General features: G+C 45.0%; 2 protein-coding genes across 2 annotated transcripts; both read right to left on the bottom strand.

Annotated features, from left to right (window-relative positions):
* Nucleotides 1–2,937: 2,937 nt before the first annotated feature.
* On the bottom strand, nucleotides 2,938–6,149 carry LOC137896127 (monocarboxylate transporter 12-like). Its single transcript, XM_068741655.1, has 8 exons — nucleotides 6,007–6,149; nucleotides 5,379–5,482; nucleotides 5,158–5,301; nucleotides 4,935–5,030; nucleotides 4,607–4,763; nucleotides 3,728–4,453; nucleotides 3,287–3,546; nucleotides 2,938–3,116 (listed from the first exon to the last, which is right to left on the bottom strand). The coding sequence occupies exons 1-8, from the start codon at nucleotides 6,147–6,149 to the stop codon at nucleotides 2,938–2,940; spliced, it is 1,809 nt and encodes a 602-aa protein (XP_068597756.1).
* A 6,562-nt stretch (nucleotides 6,150–12,711) lies between these two features.
* Nucleotides 12,712–22,657, bottom strand: LOC137895757 (pantothenate kinase 3-like). The gene is made up of 8 exons (XM_068741262.1): nucleotides 22,411–22,657; nucleotides 15,981–16,127; nucleotides 15,702–15,907; nucleotides 15,371–15,624; nucleotides 14,542–14,718; nucleotides 14,196–14,319; nucleotides 12,852–12,977; nucleotides 12,712–12,771 (listed from the first exon to the last, which is right to left on the bottom strand). Exons 1-8 carry the CDS (start codon nucleotides 22,655–22,657, stop codon nucleotides 12,712–12,714), a joined length of 1,341 nt encoding a protein of 446 aa, XP_068597363.1.
* Nucleotides 22,658–24,017: the final 1,360 nt, after the last annotated feature.

Genomic DNA, 24,017 nt, shown 5'->3' with positions numbered 1-24,017 from the left:
AAGACCAACAGAAACGCTGCTTCACATCGTCTCTTTTACTAAACAAAGTCTGACAGGGAGGATTTATAAATCCTGATAAACACAGACCGACATCGGAAGCAACCAGCAATCCAAGCAGTACGACTGCGTTTCAGCCATTTAGATACACAACTGGGATTTCCCAGTACACGTATATATATATATATATATATATATATACGTATATATATATACGTGTTCTACAATATATATATATATATATATATATATATATATATAGTATGTATATATATAGTATATATATTTATATATATTGGCAGCTTGAAACAACCTACAATAAATCCTAGATATGTAAATCAGCTTTTTGATTGTCCACAAGGAAAGAGGGCTCATCGTATCTTTACTGACCCCTACTGGTAACCTGCAGGGAGTGCAACAACACCGCTGGCTGGCTAGCTTTGGCTAATGTTAGCACAATTAGCTAAGGTAGCAAGAAGTTACGCAGATAGTTTACACTCTGAAAAATAAGGACTCTGGGTTTCGTCTGAGAGACAAGAAGAAGGAGAAAAAGAAGAAGAGTGGAAAACTGGTTTCCTCCAGCGACACACAACTAAAAACACACTGTTCTACAAAACCATGCTGACATACACACACGACAAAGACACAGCGGCAACACGCGGTGCACGCGCTGACACGCATGCATATTGTATGTACGTTGTGAAACAGCCATAACACGACTACACCCACACAACTTTACACACTTTTGTTATCAAGGTGCAATAAGCAGCGTTCGACACCCAGAGCAAACAGCTCCGGGGTAACTACACCGACACACCGAGTGTGGCTGAGTAAACACCCACAAGAGGTCAAAGGTCAAAGAAAGAAAGAACGTAACATAAAATAGAATATAGAAGCACGGTGGCACACCCCGTGATGAGCCGGCGTCTCATCCAGGGTGTACCCCACTTGATTCTAGACATGTGGGCATAAATTACTTGGACAAGAGTGTATAAAATTGATAAGCATAAAAAAACAGCTGCATAAATAATGCATTCGAAGACTTTAAAGGACTAGATGGGGTTCCGTTTTTTTTTTCCAGTTAAGCTTTTTAAAATTCAGAGATTGGTACCAAAATTTATTTATATGAAAATAAAAGCATTTTAACTGTCAAAGAAAGAAGAGCCATACTTGCGGTTTTCACGTCTGCATGATTCACTTTCCAAAACCCACCTCAGTTTGAGTCCAGGAAGTGATGTTCAGATAAATAAAGTCTCGACTCATGAGGGAGTGTGCACTATTTGAACGTGTGTGTGTGTGTGTGTGTGTGTGTGTTTACATGTGTTTCCTTTGTGTCCTTGTCATCTTTGCTCCCTCAGGAGCATCTTGTGTTTCATAGAGTGTTTGTCTTCCCCACAGAGAATTAAGTGAGTGATGTGGTGGCACACACACACACACACGCACCTGGCTGCAGCATGACAAAACTTTATCGGCACGGGAATCTGGTGTAAACCAACAATGCAGGTGTAATGTAATGTGTGTGTGTGTGCGTGTGGGAGACAGCGATCATGTTTCCTAGCTGACATAGTTAAACTAGTCGACTTGTGTTTGTCTACAGCAGCAAAAAAATGTAAAATAAATGAAATACCTATTTGATGACTTTTAGAGATAATAAAATGCGCCGGGTATATTTCCTTTCTTTGGGATCTTCGGATGTGGATAATTTTCTCCTGCTGATGTCGGCAGGCTGACAGCAGCATCAATGGGACAATGGATCACACACACAATGCATAAGACAAAGGTAAAGGGCAAAACCGCTGATGGTTCTAGGACAGGCATGGGCAAACCAAGGCCCGGGGGCCATATACGGCCCGTTGGGCTATTTAATCCGGCCCGCCAAACTTGTCCAAATTATATCATTAAATTAAATTTTATTATAATTAAACCTCATTTGTTTCTGTGTTCGGGGATGCCAACCTCAGAGGAAACCCTTCTTATCTGCCTCCCACGCATTCACCTACGCGGTGGAAACTTCTGAAACACACACACGCAAATATGCCCACACGCATCGCATTTTGTGTCACACACACACACTCTACTTTCAGATTCAAATGTCTAAGGAAATATTCTCTTTGTTTGACTTTTGTTCATTAAAGATCAATAAACTATAAATACATTTTTAGTTCTGAAATAATGAACAGATTGAAGTAGAAGATGGACAGAATACATGACGTGCAGATAATTAACGTCTGCGGGACAAACGGTCCACCGGAGCTGGAGAGCTGTTCGTGAACATGTAATAACAACGGGCGCGGTGGGTTATGGTGAAAACACGGGGATGCTGTGGTAAAAATCAGTGGCTTCGTGCGCATCTCGTTTCCTTCCTTCCGCGCACGCCCGCACACACACAGGCACAAAATGCAATGAACCTTTTAAACACAAAAATGAAAGGGAGAGAGAGGGAGAGAGAGAAATGTTTTTTTAAACCCATCGATTGCAGCTAGTTATCAATAAACTTATTTATGAGTACATCTGTCAATTCCTGTTGCAGCACAGCGTTTATGCATTATTTTATCATCTATTTTGATGAATTTCACATTTTTAAACATATGAGACTCTGTTTTGTCTCTTAAAACACACAAAGAAAACATTCATTCATTCACTGAATCAATACTACTGATATGACAGTTCTTGTATTCAGTATACTTGGACCTCTGGAGTAACAAAATTTGCTTTATTTATAATAACCAGCAGAGGGCAGCATTGTCCGCCTTATCTGAAGTGGACAAAAACGTCACGTCATCCGCCTTAGGTGCTTTGAAAACAAAACACCTAATAATTAAAAGCTACTCCTGTGACAGCTTCACACGTCTCGGGTCTCAAGTCCAAAACAAATCAACTATGTAATGAACATCATCGTCTTTGTAAACCTATATAACAGCAGCAATGAAGTGCACGTTGTCACACAACGCCTTGCTCAGCTGCAGCTGCATAAATATGAGTGGGATTCGAATTAGCCTTGGTCCTGCAGCAGCGTCTGGCTAGCATACCAGTTGCTAGGACCCCACAACTGAGCAAGAAGAATGCCGCACTTTGGATGTAGGTTGCCAAGTAGTTTCCCGTCCTGTCGATTAACCAACCTGAGGAGAGAGGAGAGACAGGAAATATCTGTTACACGTCAGCAAGCAAGCAATGGAGGTGTGACGTACAATAAAGCATCATCAGCATATCGTGTGGTATTTTATATATACGCCAAGCTGCACTTTGTAACAAATGAACTCAGTAATTATTAAAATTTAGGAGCCGTTACCTCCAATTGGTGTGCTGATCAGGTAGGGGACGCCGTGCATAAAGCAGATCACGCCCAGCGCGGCGGTCAGGTCGGTGGAGCTGACGGCATCAGAGGTGACTACTGTCATGAGCGCTGCGTACCCCCCTTCACAGTACCCGTAGAACGCACAAAATGGGACCAAGAGAGAGAATGACTGAATGAGGGGGAAGAACAAGCAGCAGACGCCCTCAATGCTTAACGCCGCCATGAAGATCCGCAGGCGGTACCTCCTCGTGCACCTGGAAGGAGGGGCATCTGTCAGCGTTTGGCTTAAATGAAATATGTGTCATTTATTTCGCAGGTAGATACACGTATACACATATATACTTTTAAGGATTGAGGTACAGAACGTAACGCACAGATTTCCACGGTGATTTGGAGGCTTATGAATAAAATGAGCCCAAGGCAGCCACGACTTACTTTCTGTCTGCGATCCAGCCAAAGGTGAAGGTACCTATGATGGAGCCTATTCCAAATACGGACATGAGGAAGGCAGCCTGCTGGTGTCCAAGCCCCACACTGAGAGCATAAGGAACCAAGTAAGCCACCGGAGAAACACAGGCATAGGCCAGAAACATAATCGACAGAGCCAGAACCAGGAACCTGGGGGACCGAAGAAATCCAAACCTCTCCTTGAACATGAGACAAAACTTGGATGCACTTCTTGAGTCCAGTATAGAGTCCGGTGGCGCGCTACCTGTTTCATCTAAATGATAGGCATCGGTTGAGTTGGCATCACTGAGCCCCGAGTCGTCTATCTTTTCGGCTGCCTTGTTTTTCAATTTCATGCTTTCTTTCAGTTTCAATTCTTCAATTCCGCCACCATTGGGCATGTTTGGATCTGAGAGCTTGATCTCCTGCAACACCGTCTCTGTTAGCTTGTTGCTAAGTAAAATGCACTTGACTATCTTCCCATCTATTAAACTCGGATCAGGAAGGCGAAAGCTTGATAGAAATCCCACTCTCTCCTGTCCGAGCTTGTTCTTTTCAAGGATAAAGTTTCCGTGCGATCTGTTGGCTACGAGTAGACCTCGATGATCCTTGAATCGGTTCGTTTCCAGTTGATTTGGGCTGCGATCGGCAGCCTCTTTTTCAGTGTCCTTCAGGCCCAATGTCTTGCTGTCATTCTCCAGTTTGGCCATCGTCCTTTAGATGGAAGAGAAGGGAAACCAATCAATCAATGAAAGAAATAAACTCGTTGTGGATTTGTTCCTAAATGCTCAAGATTTCCGGACTCAGAAGGTAAACCGAGTTGCAAAGATGGTGGATGATGTTGAAGTTTGAAGTGAAGTGACCTACCGTTCACCTCCCTTCGGTTTCAGCGGCCTCATCAAAGCACCGCAGACGCACAAGTTGGAAACAAACCCCCCCACGACGAGCAGCGCGCCCCTCCAGGAGTAATAGTGGATTAGCATTTGGAATAAAGGAGCCAGTACGAATGTCCCAATTCCGTTACCTGAAGATGAAGTCAAACAGCATTTGAGAGTATGAAGCGAGGCCAAGTTAGAGGAAAGGATGAGGGGAAAGTCAAACAGGCCAGAGAAAAAGAAGAACAGAAGAACTCAAGCAAGAGGAAAAGCGAAACGATAAGTATGAATGAGGAGATAACAACTTCAGATGTCTTTACCAGAGATTGCAATGCCATAGGCCAGGCCTCTCCTCTCAACAAAGTACTTCCCGACCATTGCTACGGCTGTTGGGTAGCTGAGAGCAAAGCCTACACCTGCATAGGGTGGAGAAAACGGCCAGCAGGTGGAACGTTCAGCTTCTTCTGACAAATAGAACAAGTGTTGACGTCTCTTTTCTCTGTCCTCCATCGGAGAGCGAGCCCAGGTGGGTGAGCTGCTTACCTGAGAGGACGCCCAGGCAGATGTACAGATGTTCCAGTCTGGTAGCAAAGGAGCCGAGGACCAGGCCAGCAGACGAGAGAAGCCCTCCCAGGATCACCGTGGTTCTGCAGGAGACGTGGCTCTCCAGGAAACCGCCTAGAGGCGCTGGGAACACAGTTGGGAAGGATTATTCAGGGTCTCACGGGCTGATGGTTGAACGGATGGCAGGGATTTGTTCTTACCACAGAACATGGTGGTGCAGTCGATCAGACTGTTGATCCACGAGGTGGTGGAATAACCCTTCTCAAAGTGCAGCTGGAACTCTACGAAGAATACGGAAATGCATCTGGATCCGGAGAGAGGGGAGGTCGGACGACATGGAGAACATTTACTTGAGTCATTATGAAGAGCTGAAAGAAAACTAACAGGTGGTAAAAGTGTTCTGTTTGACCTGATTTTAGAGGATGAAGAAGTAGCACACTCAGCATTATTTGGTGAAATAAGGAGCCGTCTATCTCAACTACATCAGCTGATCGCAGCTGACCCCGAAACCGCCCCCACAATCAGCTGTCGGCTCAGTTGTAAATCAGTTGCTTATCAATTTATGGCAGCCAATCAGATCCTTGAGTCCACCCGGCTCAGCATTCCGTCCTCCTTGATCCATCCCATTTTTTTTTTTACAACATCAGACCAGTCGGACTGGTGACAAAGGTAAACCAGGAAGTATAAGAGGTCCGTCTATCAGTGATGTAGAACATTTAATCAACGTATCGATCGTGTGTTCAACTTTAAGGCTTGTCATGACGGCACATTAGATTTAAAGTGAGCACACACACGCACACACACACACACACACACACACACACACACCTGGATACTGCCCGACTGCAGATGATGGTGAGGAAACAGCTGCCGACGATCACCCAGCCCCAGCCTCCCTCTGGCGGGGTGATGACCCCAGACGTCTTCCGGCCTTCCTCAACCTTCCCCCCTTTGACCATTGCTGCAACCATCGCAGACTTGAACCAGTTGACCCCCCCTCTGTGTGACACTAGAAGCCCAAACTCCTCTCCATTTGCTGGGCTTGTTAACTGGAGCCTGCTTGCATTTGATCTTCAGGAAACTTAAAGGATCTCCTTCCCTTTCAGTTCACTCCTGTTTCCCTCCTCTTCATTTGCCACTGAAAAGACAGAATATAGTGTTCAAGTTAGTTGAATGAGAATACAGGAAAGACAAGAGATTGGACTTTGAACAGACAAGAATGACTTGGAGTCAGAACTGTTTGAACTTAGCAAAGTCGACACAGCGATTAGACTTACAAAAGAAATTCACCGTCATCAAAATGTAAAAGCTTTTAAAAAGTAGAAAAGGTAGAAAAAACAAAAAAGTATAGATACAATAGCATCAAAGAACAACGTGTCATCAGTGAGAGCAGGTAGAGGAGAGTTTAAAGACGTGGAGGTCTGCTCTAGAAAAGAGAGGAACGAAGGTGAGCAGGAGTAACACAGAGTACGTGCGTGTACATGAGAAGGTCCCAGGGGGGACGTTGAGGTTACAAGGAATAGATTGTCAAGTTACGTTGAGGTTAAATGTCTCCCTCTCTAGGCCAACTCAAAGGATAACAGCGTTTTGCATTTATAAAATAGATTAAAACACCTGGCGGATACAGGCTACGGGGAAGGTGGCGCTATTAGAACGCTTAGAGGCATTTTATTAGAATTTACACAATCATAATGTTTATCTTTAAGAATAAATACTTTTCCTTATATGTCATGGCCATAATGATTATGTAAAATGATGATCTGTGAGTGAATCCACTGGTAAGGATTGTTAATGGTATGTAATGAATTGTTATATGATCTCTTTATCAAAAGTTTGACTGTACTGAATGTTAAAGGGTTAATCAGGGACTTTGAGTGAAGCAGAGAAAGACGGAATGCAGGACCAAATATGGTCACAAGATCAAAATGGAGGATCAGAGCCAAAATGAAGGTTCATGTGAAGACAGACAAGGAAGGGTTAATCAGGGACATTGTGAGAAGTTGAGGGCGAAGTGAAGCGCCACAGAACTCTTAACATGGCCGCCTGGGCCGCCTGAACAAAATGGTGGAGGAGAACGAAGGGGGGGCCAAGAGATGATGTCCCCTCTCAGAGGTGACTCCAGGACACAGAAGAACGAGGTAAAGGTTCAACTGATGAACAGAGAGAGGCGGGTGGAGGAGAACGAAGGGGGGGCCAAGAGATGATGTCCCCTCTCAGAGGTGACTCCAGGACACAGAAGAACGAGGTGAAGGTTCAACTGATGAACAGAGAGAGGCGGGTGGAGGAGAGAGAAGGGGGGGCCAAGAGATGATGTCCCCTCTCAACCACTGGGGTTCAGAAGAACTATAAAAGACACACGAGCTGCCAGAAAGTATGGAGATACCAGGGGGAGACAGGACGGAGATGTCGGAGGAGATATCAGGAGATATCAGGAGATATACGGAGAGCTCGGAAGATAGAGAGATCTTGGGAGAGCTAGAACCTCTCCCACAGAGGCTCTGAGGATCTCTCTATCTCCCAAGCTCTCCGTTCTAGGTTCTAGCTCTCCCACCGAGGGCTAAACAGCCGCAAGTTCGTGGCAGCAAGAAAGTACGGAGATCTTCGGAAACACTTAGGTTCAAAAGTGTGTGGCAGGAAGAAGATAAGACGGACTCAGGGCGAACGCACACCGGCTGTTGTGAGGAGACGGAGCTTAAAGGATGTCAAAGAGGAGACATTCTCAGCTATTTTAACCAACTGAAGAGGAAGCTCGCTGAAACCACGAAGTGAGTCAGAGCGTTTTCGAAGCCCGGTTTCCTGTTCTGTACTTCAACGGAGAAAAGTGAAACTCCAAACTGAAGCGTAACCACACTCTGAGGCGATGGAAGAACCCAGCGAGACTTCCACATCGAAGAGTTCCATCCCTCAAAACGAATATTCCTTTTGACCCTTAGCTCGTTTTCCTTGCCTCGGGGCGACAGTGCAGAGTGATGGAGAACGTAATACAATTGTAATCGTCTTAGTTTCCTTACACCAGTGTCCGGGTCGCTGGTGTCGTTGCTCCGCAGACCGCAGGAAGGAAAGTCCTGCTTCTGGTTCTGGTCCTTCTACCGAGATCCCGAGGCTGCTCTGCAACACGCCGACGATGTTAAATCTCAGATATAAGCAGAGGGAGGAGAAGGAGGTGGGGAAGCTGCTATTCCCGCACCTGCTCGGCCCATTATGCAGTTTATGCAACTTTCCTTATTGTCTGTCATAAAGATAACGTTACATAACCTCTATAATAGTTACAACATGTCGTCATGACCTTTAGTAAGGTTGTTGTTGTTTTTAAGTCCAGCTGTAATATTCCTGTACCTGTACTATCCCAAATTGAAGAAATGCAAGAAAGAATTAATCAGACCAGTTTAAATTTTAACTAAATTCACAGCATCAATCCTATAAATTCAATCATTTTTATGTTTATCTTTTCATTAACTAATGTTTAATGCTGCCGTTACCTTCAGGTTTTGTTTGATGAGTTGTGGCCAATATAAAACCGGATGAGGTTGCACCAACCAACATGAAAAACGGAGTTCTCTTAGTCTAGATTATAATCCACATTACTGCAGTCTTCTAACCACAGCTGTATTTGGCAACCATTCAATAAAGTCTTATTTTGTGAAGTGTGATTGGTCCGCTACTGCAGAACTTATATCGTAAATGTACATAAATGGAAAAGTCAAGTCAATAAATACATAAAACAGGTGTCATCCAGTTTTAGTTTAATTCCTTTTTGAAAAAAAAAAAATCTTCACTTTATTACATTGCACAAGGCAGATTTTTTTTAACCTCTTTTTTTTTTTAAACTGAAGAGTTAAAAGCAGCAGCAGAACCGACACCAACAATCAGAACTGGCCTTCCCAAAAGTCTCAGATCTAAATCCAGATCATAGAGGAACCCATGTGAACACCTGGCGCAGAGATCCAGCGGACAGAGCGCAGACACCTCGAGGAGGAACTTCAGTGTCCCAATGCAAAGTTTGAATGAAATGTTTGCATCATATGACGATATAAATGTGAAAGAAAAAAAAAAATTCAGATCTAACCCATGCGACTTTACACAATTACAGGAACATCCACAAAATGCGTCACAAACCACAGACTTCACCAGATCCCCGCTACGGCTGCCGTAAAGGGGAACAAACTTCTGTCTGCGCTGGGATTGGGAATAAAGCGCCGAGTGGAGCTTGGGAAAGCCGACCCCGTACTGTCGAAGGAACTTCATCAACAGACAGATTGCTGGTGTAGAATATATCATATTAATATTTACAACATATTTGTACTAATAACAAGGGTTGGGGAACAAAGGGTCTGTCCTACCAGTCAAGCATTCCAGAAGACAGTTTAAAGGGCCAGGTGAGTTCACGCAACAAGATATTTGACCAGATTAAGAACCTCTGAGGACATCAGGAAACATTTAAAGAACTTACCGAGCAACGTTACCGCACTTTGAGAATGACTAATTGAATATTGTCACAGCTTTTAGCCGATTTGATGCACTTCAGCATGATTGGTGCTCTTATTTTAGGTACCTAGTCCGGCCAAAGACATCCTGTTGCAAACATCCACCTTAAATAGTGTTAATTAAATCAGCAGGACAGACTTGAAAGGGAGAAACTCAAAGTCAACTTAACAAACAACTGGGTTACCTACGAAAGACATTCACCAACAAGACGAGATCAGCGTGACGGGGACACACAGACGAGTTTCGCTTTAGCTGGCATGACTTTTGGCATTTAATGGGTGATTTAGCCAAAGCTTACAGCGCTAAGAACTACACGCACTGATCAGAGCACAGGCGGACCCAGTGGGACGTTCATCCCTAACAGTGTTAGTGACGCTCAAAAACAAAACAGCAACTCATGATGTCAAAAGAGACAAACATTATTGAAAATTTTTTTGAAGCTAAATTCACATTCTTTGCTGCAAGTTACAGTAAATATTAAATTTAAAATTTCCAAGGCTTCGTAAAAATGTTAAACCGAGTCGTTGGAAACAAAAGTGGTTTTGCGTGAATCTAAACTCCGGAGTTGTCATTTCATCGCCTCACATTTAGCAAGGTCCAAAAATACTAGCGTCATCGGATTAGAACATTTTAGATTTAGCAACATTTCAATCAGAGCAACGCTTAAAACACACAAAAAATAACATCTTTAAAAAGACATCGGCCGTTACGCATCATCCACACCCGTTCCACTGCATGTCCTGCATCTTTACAGGAAACTGCAGCGGCAACTCCGGGTCTGAGACGCAGCACAGCGGATTGCAGAACGTTAAAACCATTATGAGCGCTCCTTCTGCTCCGGTCTTATAGGCTGCTGAGCAGAGTGTACAAATGGTGCTACAAAAGGTACCTTTCAAAACACGAGTAGAAATTCAAATGACAACAAAAGCGACAGGATATACATGTTCCCGAAAACAAAACAAAAAACACACACAATGAGAAGAACCATTAGGGAACCAAAGGCGTCTGCGGTACCTAAAGAACACGTGGCGTTTGAAATGACATTTTAATAGCAACACACTTGAGAGGAAGGAGCTGTGACTTCTAACAGCGCTGATCCTGCTACAGCACAAAAGCAACGATGGGCACAAAGCAGCTGGAGGGGAACCGAAGGGCACGAGCGTGGAGTCGCCAGGCGAGCAAACGGTGAAGCTTTAACAGGGAACATCCAGACAGCCTGAGGTCCCGATTATTATTCCAGCACGTGTTGGAAGAAGGCAAAAATATAAATAAAAATTAACAGACAACGCAGCAATACCCGAAAGGATAAAGCACATCGATCGATGTTTTCAAAAGTGATTTAACACCTTTGTAAATGCCACAGGGGAAACACTTTGACCTGCCACTCTGTAAACGGGGGGGGGGGGGGGGGGTTAATCTGCCATCATATCAATTAGGATCAATATTAAGCCTTAAAAGTACAGCATATACCATATAGAGGTAAGCAGAGGGGTCAAAGAGTAAATTAGGCAAAGGAGAAGAGATTACCGACGGCTTCCTCGCCGGTCCAGAAGACGTTCGCATACAAATGGACAGGCGGAGAGAATTATTGTATTTCTTCACACAGCCGGCAGAATAAATAAAGATGAGTTCAGAACAAGGAACAGGAAGAGCACAGATCAGCCGCCGGAGAGGAAATACATGTTTGCATAAAAGCTCTCAGGTGGTGTCAGAGAGTTCAGCTCAGGGGGAGAGGGGGGGGGGAATCCAACATTACAATACAGGAAAATACACACTTTGTGGTCCATGCTTCTCCAAAACGGATCATTACTGATGAGGACTCTTCACAGAAGTCGATGTTGTGCATAATCTCCACCGAAATGACTGCAGAATCCGATTAAGAGCTGTTAAAAGCAAGCGGCAGAAGGATCAAACATTAAAAAAGGCAATTCAGGCAAGTGAAAGAGGGCTGATCATCCAAGACGACAGACGGAGGCATGCAGACGGCGGCCGTGAAAACAGGCGAACCTGTGATTGAATCTCGGTCCATCTCTTACGCGCCATGATTTAAAAGGGAGTTCATTTCGTCTCAGAACGAATGCCTCACTAAATCACGCTGCAACAACCAAACTACCCCCCCCCCCCCCCCCCCCCCCACGCTGACCAGCAGGGAAGGGCGAAGACGGTCAAGGATGAGGATTCCTTACACAAACAAGCACAGGTCAGAATCGGACGCGAGTGAAAAGTCAGTAACGCACAGCTGGAGTGCCACATGTTGGAAGACAACGACTTGGTCCCACCGTTTAACATTAAACTCACTAAATACTGTGTGTGGCGACACGCCGCTGGCAATGCTCACACGTAGGCAGACTGACGGGGAGGGAACGTAAAAGGCCGCGGGAAGTGGAGCGGCAGAATAAAGGTGTCTGGGATGGAGGAGGCAGAATCTCTACGGGGTTTGGCTTCGGTGCGCTCCTCCTTACAGCTGCAGCGTTTTGTGCAGCGCCGGTGTTGACCGCTAGCGGCGGTCTTTGAACATTACAGGTTCAGCTACGTCTGCGTTCTGACAAGACGAAGGCAGGAGGGACCGGTCGCGTGTCTGTCGTCCCTGGATGAAGAAAAAGCCCGACTCATTAAAGAGTCCTTTGATTCCCGTGAAAACATTGGCAAAAAAAAAAAAAAAGGACGCCACGGCATCCATGACGTAATGCTACAGTAGCTCCTCACACAAACACGAAGTAACGAAAAATACAATTAAATACTCTGTGGTCCCGGACACGGGGCTGATTCCAGGAAACCATAACTTAAAGATTCTAATATTCAAACCGCTTCACGGTGGGGACTGCGTTTGGCAAGTTTAGGAGGCGAATGTTAGAGGTCATCACTATTTACAAGATTTAAATTAATAAAATGGCTTTACTCAGTTTCTGTGTCTCTTAATGTTCCCTTAAGAACCTCTGCGAAAGAGACGTTCCAGCAGCTTCAAAGGTTCGAGGACATCACATTATTCGGACTCGATGACATCACGGCATTCAGAGGTGGCGCGGCGATGTCAGGACGTCGTTCGCGTCACGGCTCCTCTGTCGTTTTGAGCAGCTCCATCAGCGCGCCGACGGCGCCGAAATAACCCTGGTGTGACAAATGACACGTGTTTTTAAAGCTGCTAAATGAGTAAGGATCGAATTAGGACGGTCCTAGAAAGCGCTCACCTCGTGTTCCAGGAAAAGGGCTCTAAGCTGACCTTTAGACCAGAAGTCCATGGCATAGGCCAGCAGCTTCGTGGACACCGTGTTGATACGAAGGAAGTTCCCAACAAACACCACGCGCTCGATTTTCTGATGTGAAGAGACGTAAAACCAGAGTTATCTAGAAAAGTGTATGATAAATGCAGAAGTGTTTGAGATTTGACTCTATAGCAGCGTACGTTGTTCTGGAGTAATCGATAGAAAAGAGAATGATCTCATCTGCCCTTCTGCGCATTTTGTTGATCAGATTTCTCTTTGGAACACATCTGCAAGTCCAACTGCAAGTGTAATGTCTCTCCAGAGCCACATGGTGGAGCTGGAGAGTTGACTAACGGCAACCCAACTGCTCCAAATGCATTTATGAAGAAGAAAAGGATCAAATTCTCTGATTTTTGCTGGATCATAAAAAGAAGATATGAAGATTTAATCACTGGACACTTACATTCAACGTTACGCTTATCTTTTGCCTCTAGTGGTAAAAAAGACAAGGAATGTTGATTTCATATTTGGAAAAGGAAAAATGACAAATAAACTAAATGGCGGTGAATTGGGGGGGGGGGTTAGTTTTATAACGGTCTGTCATTACGTTCTGATTGGGACAGTGGTTACCGTCATCCATCATTACGTGTTCTCGTTTAGAATCTAGAAAACTCATATTTGTTCAACTGCTCATTAATGACAAGAACATATTTGCTCAGTTTCATGATCAAAAGAACAAGTTTGGCTGTTTTTTTTCTTTTTTCCACCTCAGAACGGAATCGGAGCGTACAATCCCGAGCGAAGAACGAAGCTTAACCTGCCGGAGAACACTGGAGCGACGTCGGCGCTGCAGCTCTGTGTGCAGTGGTAGCCCTGTACAATGCTGCTTGATCACCATGCCACAAGGCAACACTGTAAAGAAGCTCACAGCACGCAGACAGGGCGAGTTAAAAGATAATAACGCCGAAGCGGAAAGCGTTTTCTTCATTCCCTATTCAAAAAGTCTCGTTTTTGAATCTGCTGCAAGACTTTTTTCTGGTTTTCAGCATTAAAGCTAAAGCTAGTCTTCGCCTCTTCACCATAGTGCAGACCGGTAATAAATGAATAAAAACAATAAAAGGACCTCTGCACACATGAGATGATTGGTTATTGATTTATGCTCTGATCAACCCGAGTTAAAATAAAGGACTTGCAGATCTGTTGGTATGCGGATTGTGAGTTTCCACGGCAACATGACCTGTGGATCGTTAGCGGTGAACGTGAGTGTTTGTTGCATCCAACCATGCAGATTTCACTGGTGTGTGTGTGTGTGTGTGTGTGTGTGTGCACCTCATTGACAGCACACATCCGTGCGATGGACCCGATGTTGTTAGTGATGGTGACCAGCGTGGCTCTGGCCAGGTCTTCCTTACTGATGCTGTCTCGCTTTTCTTTGCTCATCATGTGACCAAAACTATTGAAACAGAAAACATGACGTCGCTTTTAAAGTCATTTTTTTATCCAAACAAAAAACGCTGGCGTGTGAGGACACACATCATTAAGCATCGAGGTGTGTGTGCCTGAAGGGGCATCGCGCGAGTCGTTTGCTTCGAGGTACGAGCGCTGATGAAACTTCCCGGGGCGACGCCAGGACTGCCGTGACCTGGATGAACGCCGGCGACGTCATCGTGCTCACCTGGACGCCACAGCGGAGCCCTGGAGGCCAAAGCGCTCGTAGTCTCCTCCATAGATGTCTTTCACCAGTTTGTCCACGTTGGTCGAGTCCCCCTTACTGGCCATTTCCAGCGCCTCCTCAAACGTCTCGCAGCCCGTCAGCAGACAGCAAAGGCCCAGGAAGGTGCCACCGCCCAGACTGAAAGACAAGACAAAGGGGACAGGCAGACCGGGGTGTCGGGACGCCCATGTAGAGCAAGGGTAACCCCCTACGGGCCCCTTTAATGGGGGAGGGGGGGGGCGTAAAAACAAGCTCCAGTGACATCACTAGTTGCTGCTCACACCATTATTATTCAAGGCAAAAAGAGAATGAAGATGTTCATTGATCTGTTTTTTTTCTTACCGCTTCCTATAATTCACCATCTAATCACAATCAAGTACTAAAGTACACGACGTGATATTAGAAGGAGAATGTCTGGAACTCACACAGCCAATCAGGAGGATCGACTGAGGAGAACCTACAGAGGCAAATTGTATTTCATTTTTATCGTGACCGTAATGTTTTTCAAATATTTCTTCGAGCAAAAGGCTTTTAAATTGAACTCGGTGTTTTCTAGTTTAACTCCTAAAGTAAAAACAGAATGTCCACGGACAATCGGTTTCATGTTGCTGTGATGTAATAACGTTGTTCACGAAGCAGTGGACGCCTGGCGGGCACTCCAGGGGCGCCTCCCGCCTATGCCCTCCCCGCACGCTACGACGCCCCCTGCACATGCATGTGTGTGGTGATGCATGCAGTGGCCAGCGTTCAGCGACAAAGTAACGCTTCACCTTACTAACAATCTGCTCACCTGGTTCCGGTCACGCGTTTGTAATCGTCCTCCGAGTACACGGCCAGCATGGACACGCCGGAGCCGATGTTGACCAGCAGCATGGGGAAGGGGTTGTCCAATGTGCAGGGCTTCTTCACGCAGCTCTGGGTGTCCGACGGGTTCTGGAAGTAGTAGCACTCGGGATGTCCGTTGAAGCCGACGCGGTCGACATACAGCAGCCCCCGGATCAGGCAGTCCAGTTCATCGAGTTTCAGTAACTCCAGGTCGGCCACCTGCAGCACAAACGGGGCGTGATGTTGCGTTTCACAACAAGCGTCGCCATGTTGGGCTTTCAGATTTCAACACTCACGCTCCTGAAGTCGTTCTCGAACTTGTAGGCGCCGCCTCCGGTGGCGCAGAGCATCGTGTGCAGGCTGGAGAAGTTCTTGTCGTGACCCATCTGGATGAAACGGGGCATGGCCTGCGTTGGGAAGCGGATGAAGTGCAGGTTCCCCGTCCTGCCGCACATGGTCAGGTTCCTCAGCTCCAGGTGAACGTCTCGAATTCCTGTCTTCCCTGAGAGAAACGGGATCAGTTTTTAGTTTTCATCGTTGTCGAGGTTCAGGACTTTAGAAGTCAGTCGAGTTACCATAGGCCACATTAGAAGTGAGGTAGCGGCGGATGGATTTGAGGTTTTCCACCTCTTCCTGTTCTTCCTCTGCCGTTATGTCGACTGGCTCAAAGTACACCAACTTGACCAAGGTGCCGCCGATGTCCATGCCGAACCAGGGGAAGGCTGCAAAGAGGAAGGAGACGTCTTGAGTTCACCTCGTCATTAAAACAGAAAAGAATGAATCAACAGCAAATCATGTGAGGGGCCCCAAAGACATCCGACTTTTACTTTGGGCCGGTAAGTCTCAGACATTGAACATTGATTGGAATCCCCCCCCCCCCCCCCCCCAAAAAAGCAGGGAACTAGAATATGAGGGGAAAGTAAATTATGTGATAAGACCAATAATAATTTAGATAGCAACTCAATGTGAGATTGCTTCTAAGATAGCGTTAAGCTGATAAAAATCTTTGATAAAACCACATTAGTAGAAACAAAAACAGGAACCTTTTTTCCTTACAGATGTACTCATGTTTCTATTTATAGATGTCACATGCATCGATTGACCCACTTCCCTTTCACCGAACGTTCACTACGCCGGCACGGTGAACTAAAGGATGTCGATCCAAACTCTTTACATGCGTAATAATTACAGCACGAGTGGCTCGTCCAATAGCTGCCTTTGGTTTGGTTTGGTGGTTTGTGCTTTCATGCCATGCGGGCCGTGGTAACACATCTACCTGTTGAGTGAGGTGTGGCCTCAGGTGTGAATTAAATATCCTTTATAAACTGATTAGGTTACAGATTTCCTAACGTACCTTCATGTTGAGTTGTAAGATTAGTCTAAACGAAGAATAGTCTTTACGTTTCACGCTGGACGGCTGAAGGGAACCGAATCGTCCTGGTTCATTGGGGTGAAGTCTTTTCCTCAGATCACAGTCACCCAAGTTAAATACAGGTTATGGGTCAACCAAACGCATGTTACACTTCCTTTAGCTTCACGTTATGTTAGCGATGGTTACACACGTATATTCTATTCATTAAACACGGTAACAAATATTGTAGCGCGCATTAATAGAACAACCAACACTGGAGCGCTCGTGTCAAATATGCACGCCACCTCCTGCAGGTGCTTTTATTTTGACAGCAACACATGCGCGGCGGCCGGAGGACCCTTAACGCACCACACCCGTGACTCACGGTGCTTATTACGGTACATAACACACTGTCTCGACCAACTAAACTAACAATCCCCCCCGAAGCACAACAAGGCAAAACACAATTAACACCAACAAACCCCAATGACTAACCGAAACCCCGAACTCCCATGATGCATTGCACACAACAGCTGGACACATTGTAGAGCGGTTTCAGGTGGGCGACCTCCCAGCGGGGGTGATTTTGTGTGGCCATCCCCTCTCACCCACTGACCTGATCTACACTTTGGTGTAAACATTAACAGCAGTGACCCCTGTTAAAGTAGGTGAGAGAAGCTGAATACATCAATAAATAAAAAAAGAAACTTATCCTGGCTCGTTTTACGCTTTGAGTACTTTAAAGTACATGATGGCATCTGAATGTGATTATCAATAATTCCTCTAATAATAAGGACGTGAATTCAGAGCGTCTTTTTGTAATGATTCCCTTACTTCCCTTACCAATGAATGCTTTTCGATGTGTGGGTTCTTCCTGATGTTAACAGTATGCAGCATTCATATTTATCCGTGTAAGTTCTCAGTCATCCAGGTCAAGGTTAATCAAAAAGAGCAAAAAAAAAAAAGAATCAACTGGGCTGGTTGAAGACGCTTCACCTCTGATCCAAGAGGCTTCTTTAGTTCTAAATGACTGGTAGAGAGTCCAGATACTTTTACTCCTGTTGGACTGAAACCATAAAGGACCAAAACCACCAAGACAATAATATATACATCGTATATTATATATATATATATATATATATATATATACACATGCTACAAAAGCAACAACAAGCAAGGAAATACAACGGAGCAATTCCTGTCAATGTTTAGTTGGAGAAAGTCATGAAAGTCTGCAACGGCCATCGAATGTTGCCCAACCCTCAAACTTGCCCTGTTACCCAGCGTTTTATTACCCCTGCCAAAGAGGTCACGTTTTTGATGTCTTTTGTTTGTTGGAAAAACTGCTGGACGGATCTTGATAAAAAATAATCTGAAGATGGGTCTAACTCAGAACCAATTCTATTTTGAGGGCGATCTGGACACCAGTCTGGATACAGACACTCTCTGAATGCTTTTCTAGTTTCATTTAACATGAACACACAGGGGTGCACAGACACACACTGATTCACAGGCAAAGGTGAAGCTGACTGAGAGCAGGGTCAGGGGTCGAGGAGTGATTTGCAGCCGTGCGCTGTAGGTGAAAGGTTTCTGACCGACCACGCCTCTGCTTTGTTTGAACCGACTGCAATAAAACCTGGAGGCTTCAAAAACAAGATGTCCTACCAGGATTACTGTTCAGGAATAATCAGCAGCAAGCACAGCTTTCTCTCCTTTCTCGCTTTTCTTAATGCTTAACGTTTAATCTCAGGTTTTACAGAGGGACGCTGCGCGTCTCAGTGTGTGTGTGTGTGTGTGCGCCCGCATTGCACAGGATAAAAAAAAACACTTGCGCAGCACGCTTGTGTGATAAGAGAAGAAACTACCGTAACGAGCTCATTATTGAACAGAACATCACAGGAGGTTTTGTTCTCTGCCGCTGATGATTCATCCGGCGGCTCGCTAACAAGCCAACGACTACGACTCATTATTAGGATAATGCCATGTTCAACCGCCACTACTCTACCTTTGTCCCAAGAATTCTGTCTAGTCCATGAGAACCTCCTCCGTGTTTCTGACACTGTAATTGTCCTAAAGGCTTTTCTAAACTTGTTGTTAACAGGAAATATGACGTTTTAGTTTGTACCCTTCTCTACATCATATATTTTTCTCCCTGAACGCACCTTTGAGCTTGTGTCCGTACTCCAGCGTGTCCATTGTGGATGCATTCTCCCATCCGCTACCTCATGCCTGCGTCAGATACTTTAACACCTCATTCTGAATTGTTCTAGCTCTTCAGGTCTTCTTATCTTCCTAAGCATGAGAGCCTTCCTGTTCTCTGATCCACACGTTCCCGTTCCAGTTCCATTCGGTTTCCTTGTCCCCTGATGAATCTAATGATTAGACAGGGTGGTGCCTTCTCGGTAATGTGTCACAACTCACAAAGAGATATGTCATGCTCATAGAAGGTCCAGCATCGAGTTTCCACACCTTTTGATACCAAATCTTCTCATCTTGTGTCTTGATCCAGTTCATTGACACTATTCCAGCACAGTTTATCTTTCTGTCACTCTGAGTTAACATGGCTTTCAGTGATTCCACTTCCTCCTTCGGCCCAATTTGTTGCTCCTGCTGCAACGTTAGCTTTCTCAGCTCACCTGACATGATATTTTTTAGAGCTCTATTAATCTGTTCCAGGTCATAGGCAGTTGTCGTTTCTTCGTCCCGTCTTACTGTTTCTTCCGTTTGGCATTCTTTACCAGCCGATAGTCGGGTATGAAGAATACAGTACGTTACGGTCCTGGTACTGGTCCTGGTCCTGGTCCGGCTCCAAGCAGCTCAAAGCAGTAGAAATAAAAGCATCTGCCCATAACAATACCCAGAAGCAATCTGCAGGAGTTGCAACCAATGACTTTGTGGAGCTCTCAACCGCTGCTGCGGTGAGTTAATCTACTTGTCCACGGAAAGACACCAGCTGCCAATGTTGCTCGGCAACCGTGATGCACGGACATTTGTTTTACATGTTGGGGCTTTTTGACATAATTAGAAGATAATCATAATAAGAGCAAATGCAACAGAATCAATTGATAATTCCAAAAGACCTTTGAGAGGAAATTAATGATCAAATATTTATATTAGTCATTAAAACACAATTCATGTAATTCCTGCTGCAAAGGAGGCCACAATAAAGAAAAGGAAGTGAGGTCACAACAAAAACACACGTCAACTTAACAGAAGTTAAGTTGACGTGTGTTTTTGTTGTGGTTGTTGTTGTTGTTGTTGTTTTACTCCACCTGTCTTTCTGTGTTATAACATCATGTGTTCTGAAATTCAGGCAGAAAATTCACAACTCCAAGCACCGTAGATAAAATGCAAATCTTTGTCTAAGGACACTGAACTGTACAGAAAATTCTGAATGTGAACAAACTAAAATCAAAATCCTCGGGTTCAAAATGTAGTAATAAGAAAATTCAAGAAAACAATTACGAGACGGACACCTTTATGAAGCATGTCGCTGGATTTTGTCCGCCGGTCTTTGACATAGGGACAGACTGTTCCCCTTTATGCACAGACCTACGTAAGGAGTGGCAAGAGGGACAAAGGTAACCTTACATAACCCTGTCGGTGGGGGCATAAAATAATATGGGACACAAGTGCAGGAGACTGGCCTCCATCATAGGGCGTCTCTGCCAAGAAACATGTCTGCACAAATTGGACTTTTACGAAGTTGACTGAGCTCCGCTTAATTCTATAATTTGAGCCCAGCTTCAAGGCGGTGCCGACTCCGTCATGCTGGTAAACACAACAGCAAAATAGATCAAAGAACTGAAAAATAATTACAGGTTTACGGCAATGTCAATAACGAGGAAACAACCACACACACACACACACACACATTGATTATCTCAAACCTTCACATGATTGATTACTTATTGCTTTGTTGTACATTCCCTACAAGGTTCTCTGACATGCTCAGCAGCAGTACTGCATTCTTGTAAGTTTCGTCTCCTGTGGTTGAGACGCACTGTCCTCGCTGGCCGTGTCTGAGCCACTGTCGTCCATGGTCGGATGGGCGTCTCCCGTTGTGTCAGCAATAAACTGTCAACAAGTTTGGGGACAATGACGAGAATTTGTCTTGTGCAGAACGTAGGGACTCTGTCTTATCTTTCGCTCACTAATACCTGAATGACTCGCACGGGATTTCACACGCCAGTGAAAGGAGATAAAAATGTGCGCATTTCCTTTGTGAAACATGTAATTTAATATTCTCTTACGCTCAGACTGTATTTTTTGTTGGCTAAGATCAATGCATCTATCAAAGGGAACAGAAGCAGAGACCGGTACTGTGTGGTGCCTGAGCAACAGCAGTTGTGACAACAGTGGACACACAATCCAATTACAAATTAGCGAAATCGCTACACAATCCTTCAGTCAAAACAAGAACGCTCTCTACTGGTGTTAAAGCACAACCTGTCAGAATGCATACAGAGGACCAAAAAAGGATATTCCCAGACGATTTCGTATAAATACATGAAATATTTACATCATATTGGTGTTGGATTTGCATAATCAATGGAACAACATTAAAACAACTATGAGTTCTCCTTTGTGAATAACAGTTGATCTCCTGGCCACACAAATGACTTTTTAGTGATTTGATAGACGATTAAATTTAATAGATAGTTTTTGTTGTTGTGTTTATACTTCCCTGCGTGCTCAAACGTCTAAGAATCTTAAAAGCAATCTGTCTCACACTGAGCCAGATGTTGGTGAACTCTACATGGCAATGATTATCCATAATACCACAATATAATAACAGAACAGGTGATGTCCCTGTCCTTTGCCCACCTGTCTCCCCCAAACACAAAGGATGTAAAGAATGACAACCAGACGTAACAAGATGGTTAACGCTGCAAACATCTCCAAAGACAGTTCCCCTAAGCTACAACAGATCCCGAGGGCGACTTCACAAACACAAGAAACAACCATTCGATGCTTTCACACGGAGAACACAAACCGGGTCGCACTTACCGGGTTTCTTATGGCTGATAAGTTTCATAGTAGTCGCAAGTGTCAGCTCACAAAAAACAAAAAAGTATAATTAACAAAAAAAAAAAAGGTGTGGAAGGAAAGCTGAGAAATCTCAATCCCAGGAAACAGTTTTAGATTCTGCGATAACGCCGTAAAGTTTTCCTGGATGATCTTTACTCGCATCAAACGAGAGGCTTGGTACATAAGAGGGCGGGGCCCGGGACACTTTCACATGCCTGCCGAAGACAAGAGTCGAGCGCTGATAGGCTGAGGCAAGCCAAACCCACTTATCAGGAGCTTTTTCCACCACTGGCGTCTAACCAATCACAGTGCGTCAAATCCAGCCTGAGGGCTCATACAAACAACGAGGGGTCTCCCCGACGCCGGAGGTCTCATCTAGTAATCCCGGGGAGACGCCGAGCATCTAATCAAAACGAAGACAGCCGAACTGTCAAACACGCACCGACCACGAACGTGCACGCGGTTAGAGGGGCGTGCACGCGTGGCTGTCATACATGTGTATGTAGTGGAACGTGGACGCGCAAGCCCCGACAGATCAAACCAGACATCGCAACGAAGCGACGTGTCAGATTGCGACTCGTCGACCTCAGCTATCTGAACGTGTTTGCTCACACAACACTTACGCGGTCTGCTCCGTCGCACCGACTCCGTCCTTCTCCGTAGCCTGCACCTTTTCGCCGGAGACCCGTTGCACTCGGCACCGTCCCCTCGGTGCAGGTTCGGTCCGGTGGTCGAGCCGAACGCGTTGCCGCCGCTGCCGCAGCCGCCGTTAGCAGCGTTTCCGTGGAATCCTCTCTGGCTCTGTCCATTGTTGACATGAAAGGGTCCCGACGCTCCTTTCTTGTCAGTCATTGACTTGGATTTATCCATGGCAGGCGCTACCCCTAGCCTAGCTTTTTTTTTTTTAGCCTAGCATCTGCAGGGGAAAAAATCCATACAAGCCTAGCCGCTAGCGACGAGAAACCGGCTAGCTCACTTTAGCTTAGCTAACGTTAGCCCCGTCGCTCGCAAGCTACCGAAAGAGTCGCGCGAGAAGGAAACGTTTGCCGTTATAAGTTCCGGTGATGTACTTATTTTAAAATATCAAGCTCCAATTTAATTTATGCTGTGTACAATGTCGTAGAAAATAAAGCGTTTCTTTTGAGGTCACTCGCGGTCATTTCCCCATATTGAAATTCGGGCAGGCGTAGCAGCAGCCAGTGTGTGCGCGGCTGCGCGCGTGAGTGTGTGTGTGTGTGTGTGTGTGTGTGTGAGTCCACTACGTCACCAAGCTCTTCCAGCAGAGAACCGAACCCGCTCACCTCCCCCGACCGGTTTCCCCCGACCGGTTTCAACTAAGCTGCTCTGAAATGCTACACCGGAACGCAAGAAATACGATGAGCGACTTGCCCTAAATTCACCTACTATAGGACTACAATGATGGTAAAAAAAAAAAAACGTAGTCCGATCAGTTTGTTGAACTTTGGCCTCTTGATTTACGGGACGCTGTTCTGACATCTGTCAAACCTCCCCCCGGGGTGATGCTGTCACTGAAACAAGGCGTGTTTATGTTGACGGCGATTACTCCATATAAATGTCTAATAAAATGATTATTATTATTTTTTTTTACTAATGAATAACTCACATTATGTCAAAAAATATTTTTTATTCACAAATAATGTATGAAACATCAAGGAATTGCTTATGCATGTGATTCAGCAATTCTCTTGTTGAGACAAGATGATTAATTCCATGTTGGTTTAATTTAGCCCAAAGACATGAAACAAAAGCTTCCGACACAAAACACAAGATTAAAACTGATATGTGGTTTTATGGTGGATGGTAGCGAATAATCCTCGGTGAGGTCCGGTCCCTCTGGAGTCTTCCCTGTAAACAACGATTATTTAAATGACTTCCCAGAACATCAGAATTCCATATTAAATCAAACCACTTGCTGGCAAACCAACAGAACAGCAAGGCTATTATTTACACCAAAGTCACATCAGGAAAGCCAAATGAAGTCATTTGTATAATTGCGTCAGTGGTTATAAGGCAGAGCTTTAAATCATAGCATAATAAATGGATCGTGTGGTAAGTGATCAAATATTCTTGATCAGTCCCTTGAGTGGCTGTGTGGACAAATGGGTTGTAATAGCATAGGATGCCATCTTGCTGCATCAAGAGAAGTCAGCCCAGAGTTGTCTTAATATTTAATGTGGAATTGCCTTAATAATGTTTGCGCCTCTTTGGA

Source organism: Brachionichthys hirsutus, chromosome 7, assembly GCF_040956055.1.
Source record: "Brachionichthys hirsutus isolate HB-005 chromosome 7, CSIRO-AGI_Bhir_v1, whole genome shotgun sequence".
NCBI lineage: Eukaryota > Metazoa > Chordata > Actinopteri > Lophiiformes > Brachionichthyidae > Brachionichthys > Brachionichthys hirsutus.
Note: the sequence above shows the minus strand (reverse complement) of the source record. Positions and strands in the feature narration are given on the sequence as shown.